At 42.5% G+C, this 11,754-nt stretch overlaps 1 protein-coding gene across 4 annotated transcripts in view; it reads left to right on the top strand.

Annotated features, from left to right (window-relative positions):
- Positions 1–597: 597 nt before the first annotated feature.
- letm1 (leucine zipper-EF-hand containing transmembrane protein 1) overlaps positions 598–11,754 on the top strand; it is a 36,748-nt gene continuing 25,591 nt past the window's right edge. For 2 of the 4 annotated variants that reach the window (XM_012838236.3, XM_031580901.2), the window contains exons 1-3: positions 598–986; positions 9,900–9,957; positions 11,636–11,754. The exon at positions 11,636–11,754 is cut by the window's right edge and continues 374 nt beyond it. In XM_012838236.3, the coding sequence (XP_012693690.2) occupies positions 908–986; positions 9,900–9,957; positions 11,636–11,754 (256 nt within the window). In that variant the 5' untranslated portion in view covers positions 598–907. The remainder of the gene's footprint in view (positions 987–9,899; positions 9,958–11,635) is intronic. The other 2 variants (XM_012838237.3, XM_031580902.2) reach the window with 1 other exon arrangement.

Below are 11,754 nucleotides of genomic sequence, written 5' to 3'. Positions count from 1 at the left end.
ACCTATGAATCTCTTCCATATGCTCTGATGTTATATTCATTTAATCTTATTAGTCCAACCAAAAAATCCAGATAGAACAGCAAACATACACAATAATAATAACAATGATAATAATAGCAACGACAATAATCAAGGTCAAACTTATCTGGTACTTATATTACTTATATTGGTAAATTATTTTCATGTGGTAATGAAGTTCTGGAGTAGATTTTTGTGTTTTCGCACGACATGTGGCAACCCTGAAATTAGCGCCTTTCAATGTCAAATCTGCCAGTTACCCAAACATCATTATAAGTCTTTTTCATTTGTTAAGTAACATTATAAGTACAACAGGGAAGGAAGCTGTAGCTTTTTTATACTTTGTAATCACTGCCCTCTTCTACCAAGCAATGTAAGTAAGTTCATGCAAATGTGATGATATTAGCAACGCGCATTTATCTCACATTGGCAATCATAAAGATTTTGAGCCAATTGAAAGTCAGTTCGCAGTACTGCACGCGAAAATTCTGTTCCCAACACTTTGATTTCATTGGCTGTGATACCAGTCATTCATAATAGGGCGGAGCCCCTGTTAGTTTCTCTGTCAGTACTGTCTATAGACAGTAAGAAGGGTACTGTCCTGTCACCGTCGAGTTGTGCTGGAGCAACGGGGAACTCCAAACTTAACAAATACACCCTCTGTCGGTCGTGGGAGATTCAGTGAAACGGAAGCAAATGACTACTGTTCTTTTCATTAAGTTGCTTTATTGCTTGAACCAATGTGGAGAGGGAACAAGGACATGGGGCAAGAACTTCGGTTTATGACTGTAGTTGCGTCAGACCACTGAATCCCACTTTTTCTACGGATAGAGTCGCTAACTAGCCATCATTACAGGGGTTTTTTTCCAGACAGAGCAACGGAATCACAATGGCTTTAATTTTGTTCTCGAGATCTCGGGCTCCACTAATGAAAACATCGAGGTCGTTAAAAAACGAGTTCAGAAAAGGTAAGAAGTGGTCTTTTTAAAGTTGTTACCACCATATCTTTCGTTATAATAACTTTTGAACTTTTCTGTATTTGATGTAAATGATGATAACGGAACATTGGTCTAACGTTACTAGCCAACGTTAGCTAACATTAATTGACTGTGTTAGGACTGGTAACGTAGTGACCATCAACTAACACAAGACAGGTCAACTTATCAGAATGTATCACACCTTTACAAAGTGTAATATCCTAACTTGTAGACCACGTATCTATTGTTTACGGGGTGGACTTGTTATGTACCGGCTTTGTCAGGGATTTAACCGGCTGCCACGACAGTAAAGCGGTCTGTATCAGAAAGTTCATGACCTAGCTAACGTTAGCCACTCACTTAGCCAACGTTAACGACGATGATGTTAACGTTTGTTAGCTACTTTAGATCAAGGGCATGGCGATTCACAACCCGATTGTCTGATAGACTATTTATTGTTTTCATCCATTTAGAAATGTAAAAAAAGGCCCTTGTCCTTTTAAGTATCCCTTTTTTCATTTGTTTAAACCAGGTAACGTTATAAATCGCTGACGTGCGGCTTTGCATTGTGCTAAGGTACAGGCAATAGATACCTGACAACGTGTAAACACGTGTTAGTCCTTTATGTCACATTTGACAAGTTAGGCCCTTTACCTAAATACTGTAAGTACATTCCAGAAAGACTGGTGTTGTAACATGGATGAAAGCATCGCAATTAGTGTGGTCATTGTTGGTGTCATACAGAAGACATTTCTATAATAGCAGAAATGTTTGACCCTCAACATGTAAGTTAACGTTAGTTAGATATTGATTAATTCCAGCCAGAGTTCCAGGTTTGCATTTGAAGCAAAGTAGGTTTGAAGCTTACCTAGCGTAAGCTGCTTTGAAATCGAAAGATTGCGAATCAAAATGTTGGTAATTAGACGACTCGACACGACTTCAGCGATTTGTAACAATGTATTGTCCTTCCTTATGCTGTATATTTCCACCATCATCAAAATCACTAGTTCTTGAATGCTTTAGTTTGGTTGTTTTGTATTTTGGTTTAAAGTAATGCGACGTCAGATAACTAGCTGACGTTACCTAACTAGGTAACAACCGATCCAAAATCTTGACACTGTCTAAACCTGAAAATGTAATGTCGTATCACGGCATTTTAGGGAATGCACTCTTTACAACAACATTGATGACATCCTTTCTGTTTTCTCTATTTATCGAAACAAACTGCGGTTGCTGCCGCTTCTAAATATGAGCTGCTTAAAGACTTTGCCAAGCTCAGACAACGTATATAATGGCATATAACTGGTACCAAGACAGATAGACAGAATTATTTAAATTCTGACGATGACCATAGAGCAGGTTAGGGGAGAATATCTGTGTTCTGTTGAGACGACATGCATCGCCTATGAGGGAGAATGCTGAACACCGTCACCCGATCCGATGCGAGGTTATTTGAGGACACCTCAGTTCCCCACTGTCTGAAACGAGGCCGCTGCAGTCTGCAATGGCGGTGTGGCTCAGTGCATCGCAGGATAAAGGCAGACAGGCTAACATACTGAATGATATTACGCTTGTGTTGCATGTTTTTAACACAAAGGTGGGGAAATTCTTGTTAATTGGTATAGAATAATTGCCAGTAAATGCATAGGATGAAAGTAATTTAGAAGTTAAGTCTGTGGTTGTGGTTTTTGTTGTAGTATGCAGGTAAGGGGCTGCCCATTTCTAGGTCAGTCGCCTCATCCCAGTTTGTGATTCAGACAGAACTGCAGCGTCACCCAACACCGTCAGCTTCTAGTAAACTGCTCGTGCTAAAGTCTCGTTTAAATTGATGGGTATTGTGATTTAATTAGACAAATACAATTATTAGACAAATACTAGATGGATGATTACTTCATCGTGTATGGTGAAAGGATACATTATACTGTAGTGCTTTGTTTTGGTTTACAGATACACTGCTGATAATGGAGTGAAGCTTGTTAGGGTCTATGAATGTTAGTGGTCTCTGATTAGTTATAGTCACAGTATTTGGGGCTGAGATCGCTCTGTATGCCACTGAGGTGTCAGCTAACAACAGGCTGGCTAGCATTACAACATTAATCAGTCACACTAATGGACTGGCTCCACACCTGTACAGGTAAACATTAACTTGTCTCAGCACACAGACAGAGTTGCTGGGAAGGCCCATGGACTTAAACACAGTGCATTCTCAAATGGCCTAAGGACCTTTCTTTATAAAGGCAGTCCACACACTTGCAAACTATGTAGCTGTATTATGTGTTGTAAACGTTGCGATCCAAGTCAACCATCTGCCATTTGACACTAAGATTGGGAGTTGTGCTCGTAGATATGTGTTTGCTGCAGTTGTTGTCATTGCTCATTCTATTACAGCCACACAAGTTTCTGGTAGGCAAACCAGAACATGTTGTCTGTTGTCACGGTGGCACAGATTGCAGTGTTCCATTTTAAAGCATAGTTGGCATAGGTGTTTGTCCACGCTCACCATTCGCCCCCATGCGGGTGATGTACAGCCTATCAGAGTAAGCTCCTCATCTGAAATAGAGCCAATGAGGAGGCCCGCTGGGAGGTGGCCAATGAGAGTGAGGTGGACAGCTGGGTCACAGCTAGTCTGAGCAAGCCGTCCCGACTTGAGAGACTAAAATAAAGACGTCAAGACGGCTGCCTGCTCCATCAAAGATTCACTGAAATTGTTATTGAATTATCTAGGAGAGTGCTGATACGAGTTCAGTGTAGACCCTTTTAAAGGTTTTCTGAGAGCTTCCAGTCTTCCATAAGTGTGTGTGTTTGTGTGTGTGTGTGTGTGTAGTAAACTTCATGAATACTGCCCTGAAGACAAACAACAAAAGACAGTGTAGTAAACTTCATGAATACTGCCCTGAAGCACATCTTCAACATAGAGGCGTGAAGCTTAGGCTTGTTTTAGGCTTCATCTGTACAGCTTGAAGTCGATAACATAGTGTTGTCTTGTTTGGTTTTGTTGTCTGTCCAGCTGTCGCACTCATTAGGCCTAGATTGTTGTGCAGCAGAATATTTGACAAAGGTATACATTTGAACCAGACCAGAAGTCATCAAACTCTCAAACCTCCCCCAGCATGGCAGGGCATTCATTATGTTGAAATGCCCTTGACTCTGATTTTTTTCTCTGTGTCTTTCTGTGACGTACAGCAGGTTGGGACACCACGTTAACTTTTCCTTCCCTCCTGTCTTCTCCGACATGGCTCTGTGTGTGTCGTGGCTGAGTGGGGAAATCATCTCAAGTATTTTTATGGTTCTGCTTCACTGGAGCTCAAAGGCCTCAGTGTGCCCCGGTTTGTGTGGCGTGTTATCATGCTCAGAGAGGGGGCTGCTCGCCGTGATAAGAGCAAAAAACACACACACACACACACACACGCACATACACACACAGGGAGAGGGAGAGAGAGAGAGAGAAGCCATAGAAGTTACTGTACATGTGGATGGTATCATGTTGTCTTACTTATGGGATGGGAAATAGATGAAAAGACCACAGGACACAGAAATAGAACTGATCTGTAGATGAGGATAAGACCTCAACAATGAGGCAGGGTGATTTCTGAGTCTTTATACATGCCAGCAGGGTGGACATTTTGGAATAAAGACCTGAAGGTTACAGTAAGACTTGGCTGGCACAGAAAGTGTAACAGAGTCCATCCTGTCACAACTGATCCGTCTGGCACAATTTCCTTCGGGAGAAAAGCTCTTGAAGTCTGCCCGCTTTGCCCTAGTTTACCATGAGGAAAGCCTACAGCCACCCAATCATGCTCAGCTCTGACTGTTTCCATTCTTGATCTGTGTGCCCAACAATAAGCTACCCCTTCTCTGGAAAAGCACAAGGCCTAACTTGTTTCTGGTATAGAAAGCTGCAGCATTTCTCAAGCTGGATAATGTTTGTCTAATGGTATACTGGCTGAATCATCCCTCTAAGGAGACATGGTGGAAAGGCACTAGATAGTATGAGTCTGATGCAGGCTTTCCCACTAGTCTGTGATGATGTCACAACAACTCAAGAGCTGTGTTTTTCCACTTGGGTGTTTTTTTTTGTTACCATAGCAACATAGCTCTGCAGGCAGGCAGGCAGTAGGAGGACCACAGAGTTTGTGTGTGAATGAGAGTTCCTGTCGGCTGTGTGCAGCCACTCCCCAAACTCCGCACAGGCTTATGTTTGTCATTCTGAAACAGCTCTCATTGCCTGGATGTGGAATTGAAGTTACTGCAGAATGTCAATGCCGAGTTGGTGGCCTGTTCTTGGAATATGTGTCAGGCATAATTCCATAAAGGAACCCTTACACCCGAAGATAGAGCACTGCTTAGGCTAGCTCATGGCTCATTCCTAAGATTAGTGTGTTGAGTAGGCGGTCAAAGGTTTGCCAGCAGTGTATTCTTCGGCCCATTAAAGTGTTCAGCCTCACTGCATGCGCGCACACACACTCACTCACTCACTCACTCACTCACTCACTTAATGGCAAGATCATTTCACTGTGGGACAACTAACAAGTAGACCTATGTCTTTACATTCTGATAAAAGTCTTGCATATTCAAAAATACAAATACCGCTTTAGTATTTCATCAAAGGGTGTATAGTCATATATAAGCATTGAGTAATAAGTGGCTTTGTAAAATATCAAACAGTAATGAGCCGGAACCAGCATCGTCCTATCTGGTCAAGTGCCACCATTGGGCAGCATTCCAACTGTGCCCTAGCATTTAGCATTTAGCATTTAGCATTTAGCACCATAGATGCACTTGCCCTCTCAGCCAACTTCTGATAATGGTGCACACAATGTGTATGTTGTTTAATTATCTAGGAGGCAGAAAACTGATGAAACAATGTTTTAAACTGAGCAAAGCATATATCAGCTTATAATAGCCCAGGCGTACTATTGTAATCTTGTTTCCAGTTGAATACTTATTCAGGAACTAACAAGCTCTACATACAGCAACCCATTAAGATGCGCGCGCACACACACACACACACACACACACACACACACACACACACACACACACACACACACGGATCTTAGGGTTAGCAGCATTTCCCTTGGGGGCAAGTAACAGCTTTTCCTCAGGACTTCCTGTTTCCTAGTGAGATGGACGATGGACCAGGGGGCACTGGATCAAAGGTCAAGGAGGGAAAGTAAGTGAGCGAGAGACAGCGAGGACAGACGTAGAAGGAAGGGATAGAAAGAAAGGACAGAGGAAGGTGGAGAGCCGATTAGGCAGGTGAATCCACAGCAGAGACGGCATGTGCTGTGGTACTGTAGTATATCCTATAGGTTTAGACGGTGGGAGGCATGTGTTCTGTTATTGTAGAATATCCTGTAGGTTTAGACGGTGGGAGGGGGCTGGGGATTTACGAGTCTGGGTCTTGTTTGTCAGACTGGAAGAACTAGTGCGTACAGAATAGGATTAGAGGGTCTGGTGGGTTCATGCTAGTGCTCCCAATAACAGATGGGTCAGGAGACTGACGACTTGTGTGTGTGTGTGTGTGTGTGTGTGTGTGTGTGTGTGTGTGTGTGTGTGTGTGTGTGTGTGTGTGTGTGTGTGTGTGTGTGTGTGTGTGTGTGTGTGTGTGTGCGCGCACACACAGTGTGTTTCCAGATACAGTAGAATGGGGGTTTCCACAATAAAAAGGTCAGGGCTAATTTGTTTGATCTTACCCCCACCACTTCTTGCCCTCACAATAACCCTGTAGTGGAGGGCAGTTAAAGGTGCAGTATGTAGGATTTATGGTCATCTATTAACTGAAAGGGAAGAGAGTAGTCATAATTATGTTTCCATTAGTGTGTAATAACCTGTGACTACAAACAGTTTTTGTTAGTTTACAATGAGCCCTTCGTATCCACAAAGGCAGCGGAGTCATGTTGCGTCGCCATGTTTCTACAGTAGCTCAGAAAGGGACAAACCAAAACACTGGCAGTAGAGAGGGCCTTTCGCATTTTTATAGCACCTGACACTAATGGCCACCATACCTTCTCATACACATTTGGAAAGGGAGAGGTATTCAGTTGGTTATGATGTGCAGCCACACTGCTAGATGCCACTAAATCCCTTAAAGAATGCTGCTGTATTCAGGCAGAACATGTGAAGATGTATGTGGAGAATGTACGACTACAGGATTAGCTATGCGTGCAGCTCATAGATGCCGAAGGGGTTAACACTATTTACAATTTCACAACTGAAAACAAGACAGAATAACATAATGTATGCTATAGATCCAGCTATGTGGTGAACATCAAGCAAATGTCTTAATGCTATGATAACTTCACAGTGATTGTCAATCCATCACACAAATTGATGAATAAGTTGTCATTTAACAACCAGGGTTATTTTCTGCAGTTTGTTGTGTGGTAAATGGCAAATGGCAAATGGCTGATTTTGTGTTGATTTCATGAATCACGGAATCGTGAAAAACTAAAGGGACTGCCTCGAGGGTCTGTGGGTTCTGCTTATACAAGTGTGCCACTGGCAGGCCTGATGGTGAAGGCTTTGCCGATTGAGTTCCCAAAGTGTAACTGTATACTTTGGCAAAAATGTTGTCCCTGTACTCAGTGGGGCTCAGGCACAGCCCCTGAGTCTATACTTCTACAGATTCCAAATGCCCTAGATCCAGCACCAGCACCAGCACCAGCTGATCTACAACAATCTGAATAGGCAGTGCAGTGGCTGACTTCTTAGCAAGCAACCTCTCTTTGACTGGTACACATTTTTAGCAAGCCTAGCTACCCCTCTGTATTTAGACTGTGTGTAATTAGCCCTTGCCTGTCTATGTTTTTTACGTCAGTGCAAGATGCATCACTGATGATGTGATCCAAATGCTAGACTTCATGTCTTAAGAAGTGGGGGAATGTGGTCAGATCTCTCTGGTACACTCATAAGTGAATCCTTTATGGTTTATGAGGTTTGGATGTTACAAATAGTAATCATTGAAACCTTGAGCTGTTTTTTGCCTCGGTTAATGCTCGGGCTTGGTGTATAGGGCTTTCTCTCACAATCACAGCTTGTGTGCTGAATTAATATCACCATGGCAACCTCCAGTATAGCGAATGGAAAACCTGTGCCAGTATGTGTGTGTGTGAGAGAGAGAGAGACAGACAGAGACAGACAGACAGTCTGTCCTCATTCGACCCGAGCAAAGGCGACGTGTTTGGCACAGACTCCCTTTTGCGTCACTCTGCGTCGGATGCCTGTGATTGGATGAAACAGACTCTTGTCTGCTGGTGAAGCAGTATTAAATTATGAAGACACAATCACCTGCTGTGATATCACCAGTAGAGCCTACATTTCCCTGAGTGCATTGAGGGCTTTAAGGAATATCAGGAAATGCTCAGGAAGATCTCAGGGTGGAAATCTGACACTATGGAAATCTGACATTATGGAAAAACTATCCACTTTATTTTAAGAAAACTTATTTTGTCTCTGTCAAGGAAAGCTGACCCAGTATTGCCTCTCCTCTATATCCATTTGTTTTTACATTAAGCAGTATGCCCTTATGGTGTTTAAATACTCATTTCAATTTTAATTTCATTTTGGTGCCTTTTGCTTAGCCTAATGGAATAAGAGAGTTGTGGGTTTCCTAAGGAATTTTACTGGGTACAACCTGCAGGTCTGTGCTTCCAGCTTTTTTTCCGAGAAATAAGACCAATTCAGACAATTGTCTAGGATATTGTGTAATGTCAACCATTTTCGCAAAGGCTGTTCAAATCAAAGGGATACTGGCAGTTATCTTATTTTTCTGCAGACATAATTTTCCACCACACCAGTCCCTATCATTTCTCTGGCTCTCTCTTTCATCCTCTCAAACATACATCCACACCTCCACAAGGAATATCAGTCACGTATACCCAGCTGCTTTTCATTAGGACCCATTCTTAATCCTACCCTGTAATCCATAACACACACACACACACACACACACACACACAAACACACACAGTGCCAGTCACGTATGCTGAGTAGTCATCTACCTAATCCCTCTATACAGGTACTGCTTGAGCGGTGACTGTAGTACTTGTTCCTATACAGTATATGCAACACACACACACACACACACACACACACACACCTACTCTGTAGATAGGTATAGTTTATCGCTGGATTTATGGGGCTCTTATGTCATGCAAGAGGGGGTGGCGTGTAATATCCTTTTGAATCGGTGCCAGTCAGAATGATATATATTTAGTTGGTGTGACACTGGTGTGTCGTCAGGCAGGCGGCATAGCTATCGTGTAATGCAGGGGTAATATAAATTAAGGTAAATCAGTTGTCATGTCAGGTTGAATATTTACAACCATGTTCATATCCTTATTGACTTACATGGGGGATGCTTATCAGGAGTTCTATAGGTGTGTGTGAGTGTGTGAGCGTGTGAGTGAGTGTGACAGTGTGGGTGTGTGTGAGTAAACGTGACTCTGTGTGTGTGAGTGAGTGAGTGAACGTGGATGAGTGAGTGAGTGGGTGGGTGTTCCAGGAGGTATGTCGTGACGCACTTTTGTTATTTTTGATGTTCAAATGGAGGGCGTCTCATTAGGACACCTTGACAGGGACAGATAAACCCAACCACACACACACACACACACACACACACACACACACACACACACATACTGACCCTGTCCTGACCAGAATATGATCTTTCTGTCCATCCCATAAACACATACTCCGTCAAACACATTCTCGGAGGCAGACAGGTGCTCATAGTGTTATTGAATGTGTGTGTGCGTGCCTGTGTGCATGCGTGTGTGTGGGTTTCAACATAAGAGTACGGGACTACTGCCAAGTATAGTTAAAGTGTCCATTTGTAGCTGTCATCTTTCCATCATGTTTAAATTGAATGATTAAGTCTCTCTCTCTCTCTCTCTCTCACAGGGAAACTCACGGAAAGCACCTGTTTTAACTGTACAGCTCTTCGGCTTTCCTCTCACAGGTACACACACACACACATAATGCACACACATACGTACATACTAGGGATGGGCATTCGATTAAATTGTCTTAATCGATCGTCGGGAGAATTAACGATCGATTTTCGATTAATCATTATTATTTTTATATTAAAATTCACTATTTATAGGCTATATTAAAATGCAGTGAAAATAGAAAAAAACACAGCGTGTTTCCTCATTGAGATCTTTATTACAAGATGAACAACTCTTGTGGCAGTTAAACTTACAAGATGGACAACTCTTGTGGCAGTTAAACGGGATCCGTTCAATGGTTACACTTGAAAATATGCGCTGCTGTACTCTTAAGCAGCGGAGCCGACAGCTAGAAGCCGGTGCTCATAAACACAACTTTTTTTTTCTCTCTAACTAATTAATCTCACATTTTGAAATTCATTCATCTAGATTCATCGTGATTAAAAGTTTGTTTTCTTCTCAAGACTAAATCTTATAAATTAACGAGTAATCACTTCAGACAGCGTGTATTTTAGACACTGTTGTTCAATTGTATTTTTTTTCGTGCTCTCTCGCCGTCATACAAGGAATATATGCGAGACACAATGGTGCCCCTCGACGGTAAATCGTAAGAATTGTCCCCTGAAGCAATTCGAATCACCTCAGTCAGCCCACCGTCTTCAACTATGTTGATGGGCCGACAGTCACCGGCAACCTAAACTGCGACAGCGTTGGTAACCTTTTCACGGACTGGTCTAGTTAATTTCCTAGAGAAGTCGTGGAGTGTGGGTTGGCGACCATCTAACCTGGGACTGCTTTCTGTCGGGTGCTTTGCATTAAGGTGATAACTTAAAGACGAGCTGCTTCTGTAATAGCTACATTCAGCTTGACAAATGCTACATACAACTTTAGTTTTGTCGATTGTTCTGTCATTTTGCCTCTTAAACAGAAACTTTCCGCCCAACAATCCCTCAGCTCTCTCTATCTTCAACTACCGTCTCGGTCTCTTCTATCTAACTGACTTGCAGACACGCGGCAGTTTCGTGCCATGGGTCAACGCGCACCGGAAGTAAACAAAGTTGCGTTAACTGCGTTCAAATATTTTATTGCATTAATCTCGGCCACAATAATCTCATAGAATAACGTGTTAACTTTGACGGCCCTAAAATAAATAAATTACACGCACACTACGCAACAGAACATGCATTAGTTTTAATCGATGAAAAAATTATTTCATCGAGGAAATTCTTAATGATCAATTAATCGATCGTCGATTAATTATGCCCATCCCTAGTACATACACACACACACACATACGTACATACATACACACACACACACACGCACGCGCGCGCACACACACATAATGCACACACATACACACACACGCACATACAGTACATAATGCACACAAATGCATATATACATTCACACACACACACACACACACACATACACACCCATTCATGCATAGAGCTACTCAAACAAATATAAATATTACAAATATAAAGCATACACCACATATTGTGTAGTTGATATGTAGATGGATTGGTGTATTATTTTTTGAAGACTCAATGAATATATCTGTTCTCATTGACACTGATGGTGATTAGCCGATTGGCCCATTGATGATCTGGCTTAAGTATGTGCTCCTGACAGTCATGTCTGTAATTGATTAGTTGTCCTGCTCATGTCTCTCCCCTGTAGTCCCGATGTCCTCAGAGGTGGATCCATGTCTCTGGCCTCGTCCCTAAGCCCTGACCCTTACTCTGTGTGGGTGTCATCACGCGACTGCTACTCCCAACGCTCCCAGCGCCTCTACCACG

This window comes from Clupea harengus, chromosome 14 (genome assembly GCF_900700415.2).
Source record: "Clupea harengus chromosome 14, Ch_v2.0.2, whole genome shotgun sequence".
In the NCBI taxonomy this organism is placed as follows: Eukaryota; Metazoa; Chordata; class Actinopteri; order Clupeiformes; family Clupeidae; genus Clupea; species Clupea harengus.
Note: the sequence above shows the minus strand (reverse complement) of the source record. Positions and strands in the feature narration are given on the sequence as shown.